The 21228-nt window shown below is 44.5% G+C and overlaps 1 protein-coding gene across 1 annotated transcript in view; it reads left to right on the forward strand.

The window, feature by feature from the left end:
* The window catches only part of STAB2 (stabilin 2), a 68280-nt gene that overhangs the window by 20229 nt on the left and 26823 nt on the right, over nucleotides 1-21228 (forward strand). The window contains exons 11-23 of the mRNA XM_056846569.1: nucleotides 3532-3588; nucleotides 6271-6360; nucleotides 7900-8095; nucleotides 9452-9547; nucleotides 10379-10424; nucleotides 10807-10883; nucleotides 11816-11941; nucleotides 12984-13057; nucleotides 14719-14790; nucleotides 16912-17031; nucleotides 17652-17699; nucleotides 19856-19933; nucleotides 20036-20182. Coding sequence (XP_056702547.1) covers nucleotides 3532-3588; nucleotides 6271-6360; nucleotides 7900-8095; nucleotides 9452-9547; nucleotides 10379-10424; nucleotides 10807-10883; nucleotides 11816-11941; nucleotides 12984-13057; nucleotides 14719-14790; nucleotides 16912-17031; nucleotides 17652-17699; nucleotides 19856-19933; nucleotides 20036-20182 — 1227 coding nt within the window. The remainder of the gene's footprint in view (nucleotides 1-3531; nucleotides 3589-6270; nucleotides 6361-7899; nucleotides 8096-9451; nucleotides 9548-10378; nucleotides 10425-10806; nucleotides 10884-11815; nucleotides 11942-12983; nucleotides 13058-14718; nucleotides 14791-16911; nucleotides 17032-17651; nucleotides 17700-19855; nucleotides 19934-20035; nucleotides 20183-21228) is intronic.

The following is a 21228-nucleotide window of genomic DNA, read 5'->3' on the forward strand; positions in this document are numbered from 1 at the left end:
AACGCCGTGTCCTTTTGTGTATATATTTTTTTGTATTTATGTTATTTATTTAGTCTCTTCATCATTTTAATTTGTCTAGCAGTGATGGGAGAAGGAGATGGAGCCCATCCAAACATACTTAACCGTACTAGTACTTAATGCTGCAATTGGGGGGGGGGGGGCACAGGGCTAGTCCCTGTGGCACTTCATGGAAGACAAATGTATTGTCCCCTTCAGATGTGTTTCAGAATGCTAGCTTTGTTGTTCTGCAATAGAAGTGCTAGATTCAAATCCAGTAGCACCTTAGAGGCCAACAAAACTTTGTGGGTATAAGCTTTTGAGAGTCAAACTTGGAAGCTTTCTTGAAAGCCTGTAAATCTTGCTGGTCTCTAAGGTACTATTGGACTTGAACAGAGTTCTTCAAATTTCTTGTTTCATCACCTATATCAGGGTTTGACTGGACCACGAAGCTTTCTTCTATGTTTATTTGCTGCCAAGATTGCTTTAACAAGGAGGAAAGTTGGAGGGGCTTGGGAGAAACAGAGAAAAAGAGGCTAACCGTTTTCTCCCCGTCCTGGAAAAAGCCACTATTGAACTGCTTTTATTCCTGCTGGAGGAAAAGTACAACTACCTTTTTTTTCCTCCAGTGGATGCAAAAGCAGCTCAGGGATAGCTTTATCAAGTGAGAAAATGGTGTAAACGTTTCCATCACCTCTCCTACCGCCCCCCCCAAAAAAAAATTATCCTCCGCAAAGCAATCTCGGAGACTGCATTTGAAAAAGAAAAAAAAATCATTTAAAAGAAATACATATTTAAAATAAACACATAAAGTGTAACTGTGTGTAAGAAGACAAGCTGGCTCTCTACCATTTCAAGCAGCAGCCTGGCCTACCTTGAGTACATTGTCTTGCAAGCAGGCACTCAGATGTGCTTGGGGGGGGTTGTTCTTGTTATTCCTTGTTACATTTTTATCCTACCCAACCTCCAAGGAGGTCAGGGTGGCATATATATGCCTTCCCTTTAATTTTCACAATATTCCTGTGAGACTGAGAAAAGGTGATAGGTTACGGGATGAAGCTCATTGGGTGAGCTAAGCAGAGGAAGAAGTGTCTCATTTTGTCCTGAAGTGTGACTTAATCTTTTGCCTATTCTTTGCCAGTTTTTGTAAATTAGGGCAATAAGCATGGAAAAGGACAAGCGATCAGGCAGGGTTCCCAAACCTTTTGAGCCTGTGGGCGCCTGTGAAATTCTGACACAAAGTGGCTGCCGCAGGAGGTAGAGCCGGCTGCAAAATGTCAGGGAGTGAGGTTATGCATAACTCTAAATATTAACACTTCAGTATTTCAGGCAGAAGCTCTGCTTAACAGGATGCCATTTAAAATGAACTTATTGTTTAAAAATGCTTTTTCTCGTACACACAGTAACACAGGGAAGAGACTTGTGCTGTGGTGGCAGCTGTTGCTGAAGCAACTTCTAAATATCTGCACAGCCAATCGGAAGCCCTGCTGGGCAAAAGGCCCACCTCGAACACTTAGAGGGCACCATGAAAGGTGTCAGTGGGTGTCGTGGTACCCACGGGCACCAAATTGGTGACCCCTGTGATTGGCAATGGAGGGCAAATCAAAAGAAAACAAAAAGGCATGAATTGGCACCAATCTATTCCTGTTATAGCCTACTAGGGTTTAATTCTACGTAGGGCTGCCCGTGAGGCTGACCCGGAAGCTCCAGCTGGTACAAAATGCTTCTTACGGGGACCTTGCCGTGGACACATATTATGCCAGGGCTCTACCAGCTGCACTGGCTCCAGCTGTAGTATCGGATCAGATTCAATGTGCTAGTTATGTCCCTTAAAGCCTTACACCGTCTGGGACCTTCGTATCTGCGGGACCGTCTCTCCTGGTATGTTCCCCAGAGAACCTTACAAACATCAAATACCAACCTTCTGGTGATCCCCAGCCCAAAGAGTGTCCAGCTGGCTTCGACCAGGGCCATGGCTTTTTCTGCCCTGGCCCCTGCCCGGTGGAATAGTTTTCCCAGTGAAACCAGGGCCCTGCAGGACCTTGGAGAGTTCCCCAGGGCCTGCAAGACAGAGCTATTCCCCCAGGCTTATGGTTGAGGCCAGCTATGGTTCCTTTTTTTCTATAAATGCTGGCCTCCCAAACCCCCCACTACTGATTCCTCCTTTTACCACCTATAGGGGTCAATCCATCTGTTTGGCCCACTGCAGCTCTACATTACAATGTGGGGTGGGGGTGGGGGGTGCCACTGGATATTTTTGTGCTGTTTAGGATTTTATAAGGCTGTTTTAACTGTTTTAAAATGTTTTATGCTTTTTAATATATGTGCATAGGCTGACCACGGTGATAAACAACGTGTTAAATTGTAATATCAATTTTTAAACAGATCATCCTTAACAACTGCTGGAAATAAATGAGTCCTATATAAACTGTATATAAAGATTTCTTCTAGAAGGCCATTTTTCATCTTGCGAATTCTTTGCCTTCGAGTTTTCAAGGACTTCAAATTATCTTCATAATTTCTTACCAATTAATGTAACCATAGCAATTGAATGCTGTATGCTTACCAGTGAATTTGTGAACTCACTTTTGAGTTTATATAGGACTCATTCATTTCCAGCAATTATTAAGGATGATTTGTTTAAAATTCGATACTACAATTTAAGAACATAAGAACATAAGAAAAGTCCTGCTGGATCAGACCAAGGCCCATCAAGTCCAGCAGTCTGTTCACACAATGGCCAACCAGGGGCCTCTAGGAAGCCCCCAAACAAGACGACTGCAGCCGCATTATCCTGCCTGTGTTCCACAGCACCTGATATAATAGGCATGCTCCTCTGAGACTGTACAGAATAGGTATGCATCATGACTAGTATTCATTTTAACTAGTAGCCATGAATACCCCTTTCCTCCATGAACATGTCCAGTCCCCTCTTAAAGCCTCCCAAATTGGCAGCTGTCACCACATTTTGGGGCAGGGAGTTCCACAATTTAACTATGCGTTGTGTGAAAAAAATACTTCCTTTTATCTGTTTTGAATCTCTCACCCTCCAGCTTCAGCAGATGACCCCGCGTTTTAGTATTATGGGAGAGGGAGAAAAACTTCTCCCTGTCCACTCTCTCCAAACCATGCATAATTTTATGTCATGTCTCCCCTCAGCCACATTGTTGTTTATCACCGTGGTCAGCCTATGTATATTTACTAGTTGGATTATTTCCAACTAGTGTGCTGTTTTTTTTCATTTAATATATGTTGCAATGTTATATGAGCAGCTCTGAGCCCGGCCTTCGGCTGGGGAGGACAGGATTTAATAATAATAATAATAATAATAATAATAATAATAATGGCAAGGGTTTAATTGTGTCATCAGCTGTCCAGTAGTATTGTGAGCATATATATCTGTGTGTTTATTCAGATGAAAAGTGATAATGCCACTGACCGAGCATGCAGTGACTGTATAATGTTAGAACAGAAATGCATAAGCATGTACTGTGCTTCTCTGTTCTGCAAATATGTATTATGTTTATTTTTAAGAGGAGCTGTTTGCCCTGTATCTTCAGCAATGGCTGTCCTCCTGGAACGAAAGTGGTGGTAGGTATTTTATAGTTGGATTCCTGTAAATTTGGATTCCTGTATGCTGAGTTTCTTCACACAATGCATAGTTAAATTGTGGAACTCCCTGCCCCAGGATGTGGTGATGCCTGCCAACTTGGAAGGCTTTAAGAGGGGTGGACATGTTCATAGAGGAGAGGGCTATTCATGGCTACTAGTAAAAAAGAATACTAGTCATGATGCATATGTATTCTCTCCAGGATCAGAAGAGCATGCCCATTATATTTGGTGTTGTGTAACACAGGCAGGATAATGCTGATCAAGACTTGTCTTGTTTGTGGTCTTTCTAGAGGCACCTGGTTGGCCTCTGTGTGAACAGACTGCTGGACTAAGGGTTGTCAGGTCCCTCTTTGCCACTGGTGGGAGATTTTGGGGGTGGAGCCTGAGGAGGGTGGGGTTTGGGGAGGGGAAGGACTTCAATGCCATAGAGACCAATTGCCACAGTAGCCATTTTCTCCAGGTGAACTGATCTCTATCGGCTGGAGATCAGTTGTAATAGCAGGAGATCTCCAGCTCATACCTGGAGGTTGGCGACAAAGCAAATATAATTGCATTGCTTTAAATCAGGGCTGGGGAACCTTTTTTTGGCCAAGGGCTATTTGAATATCTTTAACATCATTTGGGGGGGGGGACATAAAATAAATAAATAAATAAATAAATAATTTATATATATAAAATTAGAGAGAGAGAGAGAGAGAGAGAGAGAGAGAGAGAGAGAGAGAGAGAGAGAGAGAGAGAGAGAGAGAGAGAGAGAGAGAGAGAGAGAAATTTTACATGCTGGCTGGATCTTGACTTGGATGGCCTGGCCCAGCCTGATCTCAACAGATTTCAAAAGCTAAGCTTACTTGGATAGGAGACCACCAAGGAATACCGGAGTCATTCTGCAGAGAAAGGCAATGGCAACTCACCTCTGTTCATTTCTTGCCCAACCTGGCAATGCCGTGGATTGAATTTACAAGGGTCCAGATTGGGAAGGGGCACAGAGTACACAGAGAGAGATGCTGCACGTTTGGTAGTCCATCCTGCACCTGGGACCTTCTGCATGCCAAGCAGAGGCTCTACCCCTGATTCACAGCCCCTCCCAAGGAGAGGCTCCACCCCTGATCCACAGCCCCTGCCAAGCAGATACTCTACCCCTGATCCAAAGCCCCTGCCAAGAAGATGCTCTACCCCTGATCCACAGCCCCTCCCAAGGAGATGCTCCATCCCTGATCCACAGCCCCTGCCAAGGAGATGCTCCACCCCTGATCCACAGCCCCTGTCAAGCAGATGCTCTACCCCTGATCCACAGCCCCTGTGTGGGAGATGCTCTCCCACTGATCCAGAGCCCCTGGGTGGAGGGCAGGCCAGGGGCTCTCCGGCGGCACGTCCGACGCGGAGGCCGGGGGACTGAGGGGGGAGGGCAAACCAGGGGCTCTCCAGCGGCGCGTCCAGCGCGGAGGCCGGGGGATCGAGGGGGGAGGGCAGGCCAGGGGCTCTCCGGCGGTGCGTTCAGCACGGAGGCCGGGGGATTGAGTGGGGGAGGGCAGGCCAGGGGCTCTCCGGCGGTGCGTCCAGCGCGGAGGCCGGGGGATCGAGGGGGGAGGGCAGGCCAGGGGCTCTCCGGTGGTGCATTCAGCACGGAGGCCAGGGGATCGAGGGGGGAGGGCAGGCCAAGGGCTCTCCGGCGGCACGTTCAGCATGGAGGCCAAGGGATCAAGGAGGGGAGGACAGGACAGGGGCTCTCCGGTGGCGCGTTCAGCGCGGAGTCTGGGGGATCGAGGTGGGAGGGAAGGCCAGTGGCTCTCCGGCGGCACGTCCAGGGCGCAGTCTGGGGGATCCATAGGGGGGGAGGGCAGGAAGCCTCTGGCGGCGTGTCCAGGCCGCAGGCCAGGGGATCAATGGGGGGGAGGGCCGGCCAGGGGCTCTCCGGCAGCGCTTCCAGCGCGGAGGCTGGGGGATCGAGGGGGGAGGGAAGGCCAGGGGCTCTCTGGCGGCATGTCCAGGGCGCAGGCCGGGGGATCCATGGGGGGGCAGAGCAGGAAACCTCCGGAGGCGCGTCCAGTGCGCAGGCTGGGGGATCCATCGGGGGGAGGCTGGGCAGGGAACCTCTGGTGGCGCGTCCAGCATGCAGGCCGGTGACGCATGGGGGTCGAGCAGGGGGAGGGCTATGCAGAGGCATGCTCACACTTCCCAGCAAAGCCTGGCTAGTGACAACTAGCTCTGTGGAACTCCCGGCCTAGGCAGGTGGGTCGTGGGCCGGATAAGATGATGTCATGGGCCGTTTCTGGCCCGCTGGCCAGAGGTTCCCCACCCCTGCTTTAAATAGTTGCAGGATTTTGTATTCATTGCTTCAGACTTTCTATTTTAAGAGCCTGTTGGAAATGCTGTGGTGTATACACAATGAACAACGAAAAAAGCAAATCAGAAAACTTATTTTCCAGGTCAATGGAAATTACTGACAAAAGCAGCTTTTTGATTGCCAAGATATTTATTCAAATTAGTGTTGTGCTAATTAATCATTCGATTTCTCTTAGATGAGTGTGTTCAGCTTGCGATTTCAGTAGAAATGGTTTCATGGGAAATTGCTGTATTTATTAACTAAAAATAACATGGAAGACTGGTGGATTTATGTAATAATTTTATGGATGAGGCTCATAAAAATTTGACCCTTTTGTACAGGCAGGGAGCAAACAAATGTGCTTCTACTACAGATCTTCAGGGCGCGCCATGGAAAAAGGATGCCAGGTCCAGTGTGCAAAGACTGTAATTGTGAGTATTTTGGTTGAATTTCAGTTGGTCGTTGCATTAGTACACAGCAAGAGGGGCCATTTCCATAGAAGTCAATTAGGTACAATCGTTAGAAGTTAATTTTAGGATCTTTGTTAAAGTACTGATAACCATGTTCAAGTACTTGAAGGGCTGCCATATTGAGGATGGTGCCGAGTTGTTTTCTGTTGCCCAAGAAGGTCGGACCAGAACCAACGGGTTGAAATTAAATCAAAAGAGTTTCCTTCTAGACATTAGGAAGAATTTTCTAACAGTTAGAGCGGTTCCTCAGTGGAACAGGCTTCCTCGGGAGGTGGTAAGCTCTCCTTCCCTGGAGGTTTTTAAGAAGAGGTTAGATGGCCATCTGATTCTGTGACCTCAGGCAGATGAGAGGGAGGGCATCTTGGCCATCTTCTGGTCACTAGGGGTGTGGAGGGGGGAGGTAGTTGTGAATTTCCTGCATTGTGCAGGGGTTGGACTTGATGGCCCTGGTGGTCCCTTCCAACTCTATGATTCTATGATTGCTGTCTCTCTCATACTTTCCCCCTAAAGTCATCTAGAAATTCATCTTCACTTGGGCACTCTCTTAGCCTTTCTGTCATGCTCCATCAGCAGGGACCCCTTGGATTTACTGCAGAGCAGAGAATACCCTCAATTCCCGCAGCCAATGTGGCATCACGGTTAGAATGTTAGACTTAGGATCTGGGAGACCGGGATTCAAATCCATGGGAGCTGGCTGGGTGACCTTGAGCCAGTCACACTCTCAACCTAACCTACCTCATAGGGCTGCTGTGAGGATAAGATGGAGAAGAGAATGATGTGATAAAATGGAGGAGAATAGAATAATGTGAGCTGCATTGGGGTCCCTATTAAGAAGAAAGGCAAGGCATAAATAAAGTAAAATAGTTAAAATTAATACGAATTCTGGCTTCTAAAGAAAGGGGTGTGTCTATAGGCTCAACCAAATGAGCTCCATCTCTTCCTCCTCACAGAGAAGATGGCCTGTGCCCCGCTATTTTCAATGTCATCTTTTTTGCTTTTACCTGTTGCCAGCAAGTCATCCAAACTACCCACACCTCCCTAGCTACTTCCTCTCCCTTTTCATATCCTAAATCAGCACTGGCCAACATCTTTAACTAGGAGTGGAGGCCTACTCTGGCTGGCCAATGCTGCTGAGCGGTGAACTGGGAATGATCCAGTTCCCCCAACTGAAGAAATTAGTGAGTGCTTCTCCCAGCATGAAGCTGGAGGATGACATCTTTCTTCCATCTTCCCTCCTTTATTCCCAACCGGTTCCATAACTTGTGTTTCTCTGCCACCCTCGTGTGACATTCTAGTATATAGCAAAGATGCAAAATATTAGGAAATGGCTGCTGTATCTCTATATACCGATGCATGTAGTTAGTCGGTAGGAAGCTGGATGCATGGGCTCGCTCAAGTATATCCAACCTTAATCCACAAGGTTTTTTCTCAAATGCCCTCTCTCTTGTTGTATTCTCTTACATGTGATTCTCATTTGCCTTATGTAGTTTTTCTTTCCAGACCAGAGAATGTTGTGCGGGTTTCTATGGCACACAGTGTGAGCCGTGTCCACAAGCAGCTGGAAATGTTTGCTTTGGGAATGGAATTTGCTTGGATGGCTTCAACGGCACCGGCTTCTGTGAGTGTGAAGCGGGCTTCAAAGGACTGGCCTGTGATAGTTGCAGCGAAGGCAAATATGGCATTAACTGTGATCAAGGTATAAGACTCCAGATGATTCATAACTAGTTAACATTGTAAGGTTCTAAAAGTGTCATCAGTCACCTGTCAGAGTCACAGATACTGCAAGAATGGTGGAGAATGGGAGCAAGGGAAAGTTAATACTGGTCCTATTACTTGTCCTACTTCCTCAAGTTTCTCTAGCTGATCAAAATGATAATTAGATTTCCTTGGGAAGCACCCTAGGAAGGCATATCCATACAAACATTATGAAAGGTTTGAAATAAGCATTATACTAAATTACCTAGGCACCTCTAAAGTACTAATCGCAACACACACAAACTTCAGGTAGGCGAGCAAGAGGAAAATACCAGATGCTCCTGTGTTCATTTGTCCAGCTAAAACTATTAAATAAAAATGGTATTACCACGTGGGGAGGTTAGGGAGACCAGCATTTATATATAGGAACTGTAGCCAGCCTCAACCATAAGCCTGGCAGAATAGCTCTGTTTTACAGGCCCTGCAGACCTCTTTGAGGTCCCTCAGGGCCTTGGTCTCACTAGAGAGGCTATTCCACCAGGCAGGGACCAGGGCAGAGAAAGCCCTGGTTCTGGTCGAGGCCAGCTGGACACTCCTTGGGCCAGGGACCACCAAAAGATTGGTATTAGCTGAACGAAGAGTCCTCCGGGGTACATACCAGGACAGGCGGTCCCACAGATACGAAGGGCTCAGACCATGTAAGGCTTTAAAGGTAATAACTAGCACCTTGAATCTGACCCAATATTCCAGCTGGAGCCAGTGCAGCTGTTTAAGCACTGATGAGGACCTTGCCACGGCATTTTGTACCAGCTGGAGTTTTTGAGTTAGCCTCAAGGGCTATGTAGAGCGAGTTACAGTATAGCCTGGAGGTGACTGTAACTAGACCACTGAAGAAGGCCTGGGGGCCGAAATGTGTTTGGCATGTGGTTTTAGGTAATCAACCCTATATTTGCTGCCCCAAGGGCATGTTTTTTTACACACATATATATTGAATATATATTATATTGAATATATATGTGTGTGTGTATATTTATATATATTTAATATATATATTATATATATTTAATGTATATTGATTGGCTCCATCTGTGGATACTCAAATCTGTAGACTGGGGCCACATTGACATACACACACACACACACATGTACGCTTTGTAATAAATATATTTCATTGTTTAATTGGATTTTATTTCACCCACCTTTTGGGTACCCAAGTTTTGAGGTTGGGTCATTACCCTCTCTGTTCTGTCTAACTCATGTAAGCTGAACAGAGCAAATACTATCAATATAGCCATGAATATCAAGTAAGGATTACTATCAAGTAAGATTTTGAAGCCTGTCTCCTCCTTGCGTTTAGAGTGTGCCTGCGTCCATGGGAAGTGTAGCAGTGGCATTAAAGGGGATGGCTCTTGTGAATGTGACGCTGGCTGGAGAGGTGTGAAATGTGATACGGGTAAGTGTGGCTGTCCTCAATACAGATCCAGAGATGCAGGTCCATCCTCGGAATGGCATGCTCCTGTGTTCATTTGTCCAGCTAAAACTATAAAAGAGAATGGACTTACTGAAACTTCTCAGTGCTCCCTTCAGCCTTCATGCAAACCAAATTGAAGACTATTTTTATAGCTACAGCTTTGTGATGTTTCTTAAGTACCAAGAGAATAGTAGGCACAATATTCAAATTAAAGGGCAAGCCCTCACAGTCTGTATGATATCTACACGTGGGGCATAATTGCATGGCATAGAATCCTTTGGGCTAGACAATTCCAAGAGAGCCAGTGTGGTGTAGTGGTTAAGGTGTCAGACCTGGGAAACCCAGGTTCAAATCCCTACTCACACCATGAGAGCTTGCTGGGTGACCTTGGGCCAGCCACACACTCTCAGCCCTGGCTAATATTTGGATGGGAGACCTCCAAGGAACACCAGGGTTGTGACGTGGAGGCAGGCAATACCATGCCACCTCTGAATGTCTCTTGCCTTGGAGTCTCCATAAGTCAGCTGTGACTTGAAAGCAAAAAAAAAATACAATGCCAAGTGCAGATGAATTTTATGATTGAATTCTCTCATTGTTTCAAAAGTAGAAACTGTCTAGGAAAGAAGATGCAGCCTAGATTTTTGCATAACTTGCAGGAAGATTTTCTAGATTGGGGAAGAACATCTGGATCATGTGATTCTGCAGTAGCCATATATATCGGTTCTTGTGCAGGCAAGGTCAAAGGGAAAGGGAGGAGTTGTCACTCTGACTGCACACTAACAAAGGCTTTTTCTTCCTTTTTTACTTCCCCAGAAATCAAGGATGATAACTGCAACAATTCTTGCCACACCAGTGCTAAGTATGTATGACATCAGACCCGTTAGAATCATAGAGTTGGAAGGGACCACCAAGGTCATCTAGTCCAACCTCCTGCACAATGCAGGAAATTCACAACTACCTCCACACACCCAGTGACCCCCTACTCCATTCCCAGAAGATGACCAAGATGCCCTCCCTCTCATCATCTGCTTAAGGTCATAGAATCAGCATTGCTGACAGATGGCCATCTAACCTCTTCTTAAAAACCTCCAGGGAAGTCAACGTTAATAGAAGTCAATGTTGCCTTGCTGACCATTGCACTACTTTTGAAGTGTGGGTGAAGGGGGGGGGTCTCAAAAAAGAAGTACCAGCTAGCATGGGGATTTTGCATTACTCACTTCATCCTTTTTTTACCATTTTAGCTGCCTTCTCAATCCTAAAGGGACATCATACTGCAAATGTGCAGCTGGCTTTAAAGGGAATGGAACACATTGTACAGGCAAGTGGATTTCCTTCTGCTTGAAAGACTGCTCGCTGTCTCTGATGTTTGCCAGTGTGGGGAGGGGAGACCCAACACATTTTCATATGTTAATTTGAGAAAATGAATCTTTCCAAATGTATTTACAATGAATAGTTTTTTAAAAGCAAATTTGCAGGAAAAGGAAGCAGAGACCTTTTAAGATCTAGCATATGATGCATAGTTGGGGTGTGTGCATGGGCCAGATATGTCCTGTGTCTTTCAGAAAGCCGAAGTGGCATTGCCTGTACTTAGATTTTGCAAGCACGTACATACAAATACATTCTGGGAAGGGGGTTGTAGCTCAGTGGTGGAGCACCTGATTGGCATGCAGAAGGTCCCAAGTTTAGTCCCTGGCATCTCTATTTAAAAGGATCAGGTAGTAGGTGATGTGAAAGACCTCTGCCTGAGACTCTGGAGAGCTGATGCCACTCTGAATAGGCAATACTGCTGCAGAAGGGATAGAATGTTGACAGCAGCTAATTTCTCCTACTCCCTTTTCTCCTTTAACTAGGGAGAAAAGGGCGTGTATGTGTGTAAAGTGCCGTCAAGTCACAGCCGACTTATGGCGACCACTTTAAGGGGGGGGGGTTCATGGCAAGAGACTAACAGAGGTGGTTTGCCAGTGCCTTCCTCTGCACAGCAACCCTGGTATTCCTTGGTGGTCTCCCATCCAAATACTAACCAGGGCTGACCCTGCTTAGCTTCTGAGATCTGACAAGATCAGGCTAGCCTGGACCATCCAGGTCAGGGCAGGGAGAAAAGGGAGGGTAGGAGAAATCATCCAGCTTAAGCCCATGGAAAAACCAGAAGCCCTGTAGGGGAAGATTTGGGGCATGAGATTGGATTTGTCACCTCTCTTGATTCTTCAAAGAACATCAGCTTGTACTTTTATATTTTGTGTCCTTTTACAGCCATTGATGCATGTGAAATCAGCAATGGAGGTTGTTCCACTGAAGCAGAATGTAGACGGACCACTCCAGGAAATCGAGTGTGTGTTTGCAAAACAGGTTACACTGGAGATGGAATAGTCTGCCTTGGTAAGTATCCACTGTATATGTATAGATCTTTGACACAATAAAGAGTGCTTATTAACATTCAGTAGGTTCAGAAAAGAGCAACCAAAATGATCAGGGAGCTAGAGCAACTGCCCTAAAAGGAGCGGTTAAAATGCGTAGGGCTATTTAGCTTAGAAAAAAGGTAAAGGAAGACATAATAGAGGTCAATAAAATTATGCATGGTGTGGAGAGGGTGGACAGGGAGAAGCTTTTCTCCCACTCTCATAATACTAGAACATGGGGTTAAAGAAGACAAAAGGAAATATTTCTTCATACAACACATAGTTAAACTGTGGAACTCCTTTCCCCAGGATGTGGTGATGGCTACCAACTTGGAGGGATTTAAGATAGGAATGGACATGTTCATGGAGGATAGGGCTATCCATGCCACCCTCCAGGTGGGGCCTGGAGATCTCCTGAAATTACAGTGTTTCCAGACTACAGAGATCAGTTCCCCTGGAGAAAATGGCTGCCTTGGAGGGTGGTCCCTATGGCATTAAACTCTACTGAGGTCCCTCCTCTCTTCCAAACCTACCCTCAAATCTTCAGGAATACCATAGCCTGGAGTTGGCCACCCTATGCATACCTATTCTCTCCAGGATCAGAGGAGCCTATTATATTAGGTGCTGTGGAACACAGGCAGGATGGTGCTGCTGCAGTCGTCTTGCTTGTGGCCTTCCTAGAAGCACCTGGTTGGCCAATGTGTGAACAGGCTGCTGGACTTGATGGGCCTTGGTCTGATCCAGCATGGCCTCTTATGTTCTCATAAGATTTGAGAAGGTTGTTGTAGTTCATTGACGTAATTCAAGGAAAGGGTACAGTAATGCCAGCACTGGCTACTATATATAGTAGATATATGTATCTGTCTTGGTGAAATCAAGAGAATTAGCTTATTAGACAAGGGGAGTAATGATAAGAATGAATGGAACTAGTAGCTTCCATTTCTAGGGTCCCTTAAATGCAATCTCATGAGAAATGGAAGAGTACTCACCTTTTTCTGCTTTTCTCATTTGATTTCATAAAGAAATTAACCCCTGCATAACAAATAATGGTGGATGTGACAAACATGCAGAATGCACTCATATTGGACCCAATCAGGTAAGCAATTTCAATATTACATCTTGTATTACTAAGTATGGCACTAAGTCATTGGTCCCAGAGAAATGTATTGTATGCATTAACACACTGCGGTGTGAACTATGCTTGTCTTGTTTGTTGAAGACTCTTCTATCCTGTATACCAGGGTCTGGGCCATACAGGAAACGGCTCCCTGGTAGTTATCTGTGGAAGAGTAGGAGAGGCATGTGGTGCAGCATCCTTGCTAAAACTAAGCAGGTCTAGGCTGGGTCAGTAATTGGGCTGGAGACCTCCTGGAACCCACGCATGTTTCCTTGAATTGCATGGTGGAAGAAAGGCCAGATATGAATGTAATGAATAATCAGTGGTGACTCACAGGCTAAAGAAAGCAAACAATCAAATCAAAGCTGCTTTATGTTGAAGCAGAACATTGGTCTGTCTGGCCCAGAACTGTCAACTTTGACAGGCTCGTCACGGCTGATGCCATTTTCAGTTCTGCTGAAATTCATTTCACTAGAGACTGAATCTTATGAATTCAAAGTATGAGCTCTTCTATTGAGCTATGAGCCTTTTCTGATTATTCTGTTTTTAACGGCAAGATTTTGGTGCTGTCTGGTGTGGCATAGCATAATTGCCAATTGGAAGCAATAATAAACCACCAATTCAAATTTTAGTTCCGCCATATACTCTCTGGACAAGCTTAGGCTATGCCTCAGGTTCCCGTCTGTCATTTAGTGGCATCATCTTGCCTGTCAGGAATTACTGAAATATGTGAAACATTGGTTCTTGTAGGTTATCCGGGCTTCGGCAATATTATGTCAAACACATTGAACACTTAGCATTTTTATATCGAGCTTTTCCTCTTTTTCCTCTGGTGGTTCTTTAAGTATTTTGAAGAACCCTTTGACATACTAAGTTCTCTGAACGCAGGGAAGAAGAGAAATACAGTATTGAGGCTAAAATCTTTCTTAAAACAAAAAGCTCGTGGTTGAAGATTCTAAAACATTTTTGTGGGCCAGCTAAGTTGCTTGGGTAACTATGGTTTTTTTATGCATGGCTGTTTCACTCGCCGTCACCCCTCCAACGAGTTTGGGTTGTTGTGTTGATTATGCATGCTGTTTCCAACCGTCAGAGGTAAACTCACTCTCCCCCTGCCTTTCCCTGTGTTTTGTCCATGTTTTCAAATTCAAGATGAAACAGGTCTCTGAAAACACGGGCAAAACACTGGGAAATATAGGAGGGGAGAAAGGCGACATCTGACAGTTAGAAACAGCATGCATAATCAACACAAAAGACCCGAAGTCATCAGAGGGGTGACAGCGAGTGAAACAGCCAAGCATAAAAGACCTGGGTATTTGCATTTTGCTGAGCTGTCCAAGATAAACTGGAATAACAAATGAATGCCTGTCTTGAAAGGTTATTACATTTTTCATTACAACACTTTTTCCTTAAGAAAAAGTCTGAAAGCTACAAAATGTACTAGCAAAGAGAAAATACTGCTAAATTATATGCTTTGCATAGGAGAGAAGTAAAGTTACAAAGGAGACAAAAGTTCAGAATGGACTGAATTATTCTTTGTGGTGTTTTTGTAATCATATAAGTATTTCTAAATAAAATATATGTGATATTAAAGGTTTTCTTCAATCTGATTGCAAATCTTGAATTATTTTTGTTCATGGCAGGCAGTGTGCAACTGTTTAAAAGGATATTCTGGAAATGGCCATTCATGCACCTACATCAGTTTATGTGCAATTGTGAGTACTTTGATATTGGTGAAGCTTTTGGTTTATGGAATGGTTTTGCTTTGCATCTGTTTCTTCTGCAGTGGAGATCCACAGTTTGTTCAGGGCACATCCTAACAAGGGTATATAGACATCAATATACTGACACAATGGAACCAGCTGCTGAGCCCTGCATCTGGCTGCCATTCAGTTGTATCCCGGTTGCAGCAGCCAACCTGCTGGATCTACTCCAAGCCTAAAATGAGAACTTGGCTCCAAAGCGTAATACAAATGGAGCACTTCATGAATTTGCTCCGTGGTTGTGCTGACTCTGTTTGTCATGCTATCCCTGTGTCATTCAAAATTTAGTACGCAGTATATATACTGCCAAAATGTGTGCCTAATAATGTTGACAACATCTCTGAGTTAGGGCAGTGTGCATTTCTACCTCTGGTGAGTAATTACAGTCCAAAGTGGAGAAAGACTTGCAGGTCTTCAGGCTTAACCCCCAAAGTTTCTTTCTTTGTTTTTGTTTTTTAATTATCCCACAGTATCCAACTTGCAGACCAACTTGCAAACATTCCTAAATTTGTATACTCATGTAAATCTTTCTAAGTTAACTGAGAGCCAAAATAGTTAGCCTAGGGCCAGGGAGATGTAGGTTCAAATCCCCACTTGCCATGAAATTTACTGGCTGAACTTGGATCAGTAATTGTCTCTTGCCCTCACAGGGTTATTATGAGGATAAAATGGAGGGGAGAATTATATAGGCCAATGTAAGCAGCTGGATGGAAGGGCGGGATAAAGATGTACTAAATAAATGAATAATTGATGGGGCTTACTCCCAAGTAATGGTCGAAGTATATGGTGTGTTTTACGTTCAGCTCCTCCTCCTCCTCCTCCTGTGCAAATCAGCACTGGGATGGTGCTCACTGCAAGTCTCCCTCCTCAATCACCACAGCAGACCTGTGTTTCCATCACAAACATAGGCCTGGGTGCTACAGGTTTGCAGCCATACCTGGCCTTCCAATGGGAGTATTTGGGGTGGGGGTGGGGATGAGTTCTTTGGAGGCACACCAAAGCCTGACATCACTTCCTGCACAAAAGGGGAAGTGACTTCATTGTATCAGCACAACACTCTAGGATTCACTCAGATGAACCCTAGAGCATCGCCCTGACACGATGACATCACTTCTGGTTTTGTGTTGCAAATGATGTCACATGTCGGCACAATGCTGAAGACCCCCCCCTCCTACTTTTATCCCACCAGCCTGTCTATTGACAGAGGGGAACAGGAAACTGAGGCTAGGAGGTCTCTCACTGTAGCAGAAGACCTGCCCACCCACCCCCAGGTATTGGCATTCATTAAAAACAGCTGTAATGTAAGAAGAAATTGGCAGACGGGAAGAGCTGAGCATCAGCCTATCCAAAGCTTTTCTTCAGTAAATTGCACTTCCAGTCCAGATTTGCGCAACAGAAGGTTTGAACTGCTTGACATTTGAATCCCCCCTTCAAACATCACGAAAGTCTAAGATCAAAGACATGAGAGAGTGTTCTTTGGTTTCTTTGTGAAGTGCTATCTCTACCAGCTTTCCTCCTGCTTAACCATAATGCTGTTAAAACTGATTTTTATAACATGTTTTTATAGTGCTTCTTGTATTAGTGTCATTCAGTCAGGCAACCAATCCCTGTGAGGCTTAACTTGGCAAAGAGTTTTAACAAAAACCCCAGTAGCTCATTAGATCCACAAGAATACACTGCACACAAACCCAGATCTTGTGACCTTGAATCATAATCTTCAGGCTCCATTTCCAAATTCTGTTTCCTTACCTCATCCTGGTTATTCAGCCAGACTTGATTTTTTTTTCCACTTCAGTTTTGTCAGCCAACTTCTATAAGGGAATTCAAAAGGAAAACCAGTCTACAGCTCAGCAGCCTCTACATTAGTCACAAGCAAGGCTTTCAAAATTTGCCTGCAAGAATGCTTATGCATAGCACTTTGGTGTGATGTTTCTGTCTGTGTGCTTGGTGTCTGCCTTTAAAGGCTGGTCAGTTCACAGCGCCGGTGTGCTTTAGTGGAAACCGAAAATCACTGTTGCTTGGTGGGTTTAGCACTGAAATGCAAGTGAGATTTTATTTCTGCCTTCTTGACAGAATAATGGCGGTTGTGGGAAAAATGCAGTCTGCAATGATACTGAAGTGACTGGAAGGACCTGTGCATGTAAATCTGGTTACATTGGTGATGGATTTATTTGCAGAGGCACCATCATCCAGGTAAAATATTATTGTATTAAGGTTTCATCAGGCAACCTGTGTTCAAAAGCTGAACTAAACTCAGATAGGATCCACACTTGGTTGGGTTTTGTGATATCCTAGTCAACGATATCTCACTATCCAGTGATGTGTGGATCTCCCCAGGTGATTGGGAGGGGTAGAATTTGCAGCAGAAAATCAATGGATAGTTGGAGATATCCTCTTCCCAACCCACTTATCCCATCAAACTCCTTCCCCAACTACTTGTCTCTCTAATTCTGCCAAAACACATCCAGAACTGCAGTGGGGGGAAAGTGCTGGAAGGGAAAGGAAGTTCTAGTGAAAAGCAGATAGATGGTTAAGCATATATCACACCCAGCGCTGCTTCTTCCTCCCCTGGCCTGGCTGCCAAAAGGGGGAGACTAGGGTTGCCAGTACCAGGCTAGCAACCAGTGACAGATTGACCTGTGGAGTGTCCCTTGCTAGTGAGGTAATGATATTGCTGGTAAAGTGATGAAATCACTTCCAGTGTGTCACCAGAAGTGATGTCACTGTGTCACTGGTGAGGTTCTAGCATTCAGCCAAAAACTCCTACATTTTGTTGTCACTGATTCTAATAATCTGTTTTGTTTTAATTGAAGGAACTTGTAAGGGATTTCAACACTAGTCAATTTAAGATGTATCTTCAGGTAAGAAAGTGTTCCTGGTTAACAAACTGGCTTCAGACCATAGACTCTGTTTTTTGTACCTGGTTTAGTGTACCCTAACTAAACATGCCCTGACCTGAATGGCCCAGGCTAGCCTGAACTCATAAGATCTCGGAAGCTAAGTTGGATTGGCCCTGGTTAATACTTGGATGGAACCACCAAGGAAGTCCCAGGTTGCAGAGGCAGGCAATGGCAAACCACCTCTTGCCTTGAAAACCCTACAGGGTTGCCATAAATCAGCTTCTACTTGGCAGCACCTTCCATCACCAACTAAACATAGTTAGTAGAGAGGTCCACATTTGGATGATCATGTTCATTATAGTTAATTTAATTAACTATGCAATGTTTGAACCAAGCCATAGGCTTTCTATGTGTGATTGGGAGGGTCTTTATTTCCTACAGTGTTCTTGATCTGACAGCGAGAGCCTAAATGGATACAAAATATATACATAAAATACTTTTTTTTTACATTTTCTATTAAATGAGAGGAGATTGGGTTGGGGGATAACAGCAAAAATCTGACTCCACTTCCACGCGTTCATTTGAAGGTGTGAAATACCCATTTTGAGTTTCCTATTTTAGAGAAGTTTAAAGAATTCTTATGTTTCAGATTTTTATGGCAATCCCAAGTGTTTTGCATCGCACATGTACTTTATGCCAGAACTGAAGCTCATTGGTAAATATCCGGACATCCCCTTAATCCCCAAATGTCATATACAAAATACGCAAGCACACAAAAATGGATAATATGTAACTGATTTAAAAGGATGCAATGAAATGTCTGCCAATTCAGCCAAAAGGACTTTTTTCAATCGCTAGTACTGACAATCAGCGTGATCAGTTTCAGAGGGTAGCCATGTTGGTCTGAAGTGGAACAGCAAGATTTGGGTCCAGTAGCAGCTTAGAGACCAACAGGTTTTTCAGGATATACCCTCCCAAAATCTTGTTGGTCTCTAAGGTGCTACTCCCCCTTCTGGATGCACACCTTAACGTGGTGAGGGGGTTTGTGTGTGTCAGGGAAGCTGAGAGCAATACCGTAAGGGGTCTAGACTCTATCAAGAGACTAAACTCCTAGCAGAGTCACTCAAGACGGAATGGTCACAGCTGAGACACCAGACGAAGATGCATCCACCCCCTTAAGGGATCAATGGCCACATCCGCAGAAGAGAACAGGCAGTTCCAATGGGGATGGGGGCAGAAGAATCCCTGAAGGTTAGCTACTGGGCAGCAGCAGTAGTGGAAGGTGACACTGGCGGAGGATCTTTCGTAGACAATGGCAGTGCCACTACTGCTAACCCTGGTTAGTACTGCACAGCAGAAGGCACTGGTAAACCACTTCTGACCAACCTTTACCTTGAAAACCCTATGATGAGACAATCCAAACTAAAAAAAGACATAGTGCTGGAAGATGGGACCCCCAGGTCGGATGGCACTTAATCTGCTACTGGGGTAGAGCAGAGGACAAGTACAAGTAGCGCTATTCGTAATGATGCGATTGGACTAAAGCTGAAAGGACATTCAGTGGTTGACATGAATAGATGCAAAAGGAAAGTCCGAAGCTGTTCAAAGCATGAATCAGGGTGACTGACTCAATAAAGGAAGCCACAGCCCTCAATTTGCACGATCTGAGCAAGGCTATCAAAGACAGGACATTTGGGGGGACTTTCATTCATAGGGTCGCCATGAATCGGAAGCGACTTGACAGCACTTAACACACACCAAGGTGCTACTGGACTCAAATCTTGCAGTGTGATCAGAACCCCAAATTATGCCTTCCACAGCTCTCTGACTGACACAAAAATGGAAGTCCTGCAGACTCCTAATTGAGGATTCAAATGCATATTTAATTAGGATTGCCAGAGAACCTGAACAAGTGTTTTGAGGGATCCGCCTTTCAGACCTAGTAACAGTAGGGTTGCCAACCTCCAGGTGGGGCCTGGGGATCTTACAGAATTACACATGATCTCTAGACTACAGAGCTCAATTCTCCTGAAGAAAATGGCTGTTTTGGGGGGGCTCCAGCCCCAGCTCTCCAGGAATTTTCCAACCCAGAGTTGGCAAGCCAAAGTAACAGGAAGGTGGTCTCTCAAATGCCACTGCTTTGCTTGGAACTGAGATTTGGCATTGTTTTGCTGCAGGATGCTGGTGTCCAAGATTTGGAAGGGGCTGGCCCTTTCACTGTTTTCGTACCCCTAAGAAAAGCAGTTCAATCAAAAGTGAGTAAGCAAAGGGCAAAATCATGCTAAATGGTTTTGATTAACGTTTTATGGAGGGTTTTTTTCCCCTCTTGTATTTATCATTAACCTTTCTCTTCCAAGACTTACGACTGGGTCAAAAATGGTGTGATGCCCCAGATACTTCGCTACCATATAGTAGCTTGTAGAGCGCTACTCTACTACGATTTGACAACCGATAAAAACGTGACTACTCTCCAGGGAGAACAACTCAAGATCACTTTCTCACAGGTAGCTAAACGTACGATTTCATTTCCACTTCTCTTTTTGGGAAAGAGAGAGCATATAAAATTGTAAATGGTTTGGGGAAAGTAAACTGGGAACATTTGCTGACAGTTTGGAATAACGAATTAGGATCTAATAATTAAATTCTACACAATACAGGCCCACCTCATTTTATTGTGCTTCACTTTGGTGCACTTTGCAGATATTATATTTTCAAGCAAGTCTTTCGACGCCATTTTTCCAACAGCATGTGATCATTTCATGTCTCTGTGTCAAATTTTGGCAATTCTCACAATATTTCAAACTTTTTCATTATTTTTATTATAGTACATTGTGTTTTTTAAGACATAATGCTATTGCACACTGAATAGACTATAGTATAGTGTAAACATAACTTTGATATGCACTGGGAAACCAAAAAATTCATGTGACTCGCTATGTTGCGATATTTGCTTTATTGCGGCGGTCTGGAACCGAACCTACAATATCTCAGAAGTATGCTTGTAATTTCAAAGGCTGGTTCTCATGTTACACTCCTAAGGATGGGATGGATGTACAATTAGTGTTCAGTTCTCTTGTGTCTGTTTTGCCATACCAAAGAAAAGAGCGAACTCCCTTAACCGAGCAACCAGTTTGGATTAAGAGATGATAAGGAATTTACACGTCTGTGCCTTGCCCTATTCTCCAAAGAAGTGGAAGAATGTCACAACTTTTTAAAGAGCAACGGTACTGACTCGGGAGCAGCTGCATTTGCCTAATAATCACCTGAAAAAAATGGTATTTTTTAAATTTGGATTTCAGAAAGGATATAAATACCAGTATTCCAGATAATTCTGGTCCCAAATACCAGTGTGATGTGCAGGTTGTTGTTTTTCTTTTTGGGAATTTGGAAATTATTGTGGTCCATTATTTCCTGGGGGAATCTTTCTGGGGGGCTGAAGTTGCTGTTTTTTGAACAAATGACACCAAAATTGCAGCAGAGTTAGTGCTGTCTGTCCATTAAAGACCCCCAAGTTTCAACTGAATAGCCAAACACACAAGAGCAAAGCAGC

Source organism: Euleptes europaea, chromosome 3, assembly GCF_029931775.1.
Source record: "Euleptes europaea isolate rEulEur1 chromosome 3, rEulEur1.hap1, whole genome shotgun sequence".
Classification (NCBI taxonomy): Eukaryota; Metazoa; Chordata; class Lepidosauria; order Squamata; family Sphaerodactylidae; genus Euleptes; species Euleptes europaea.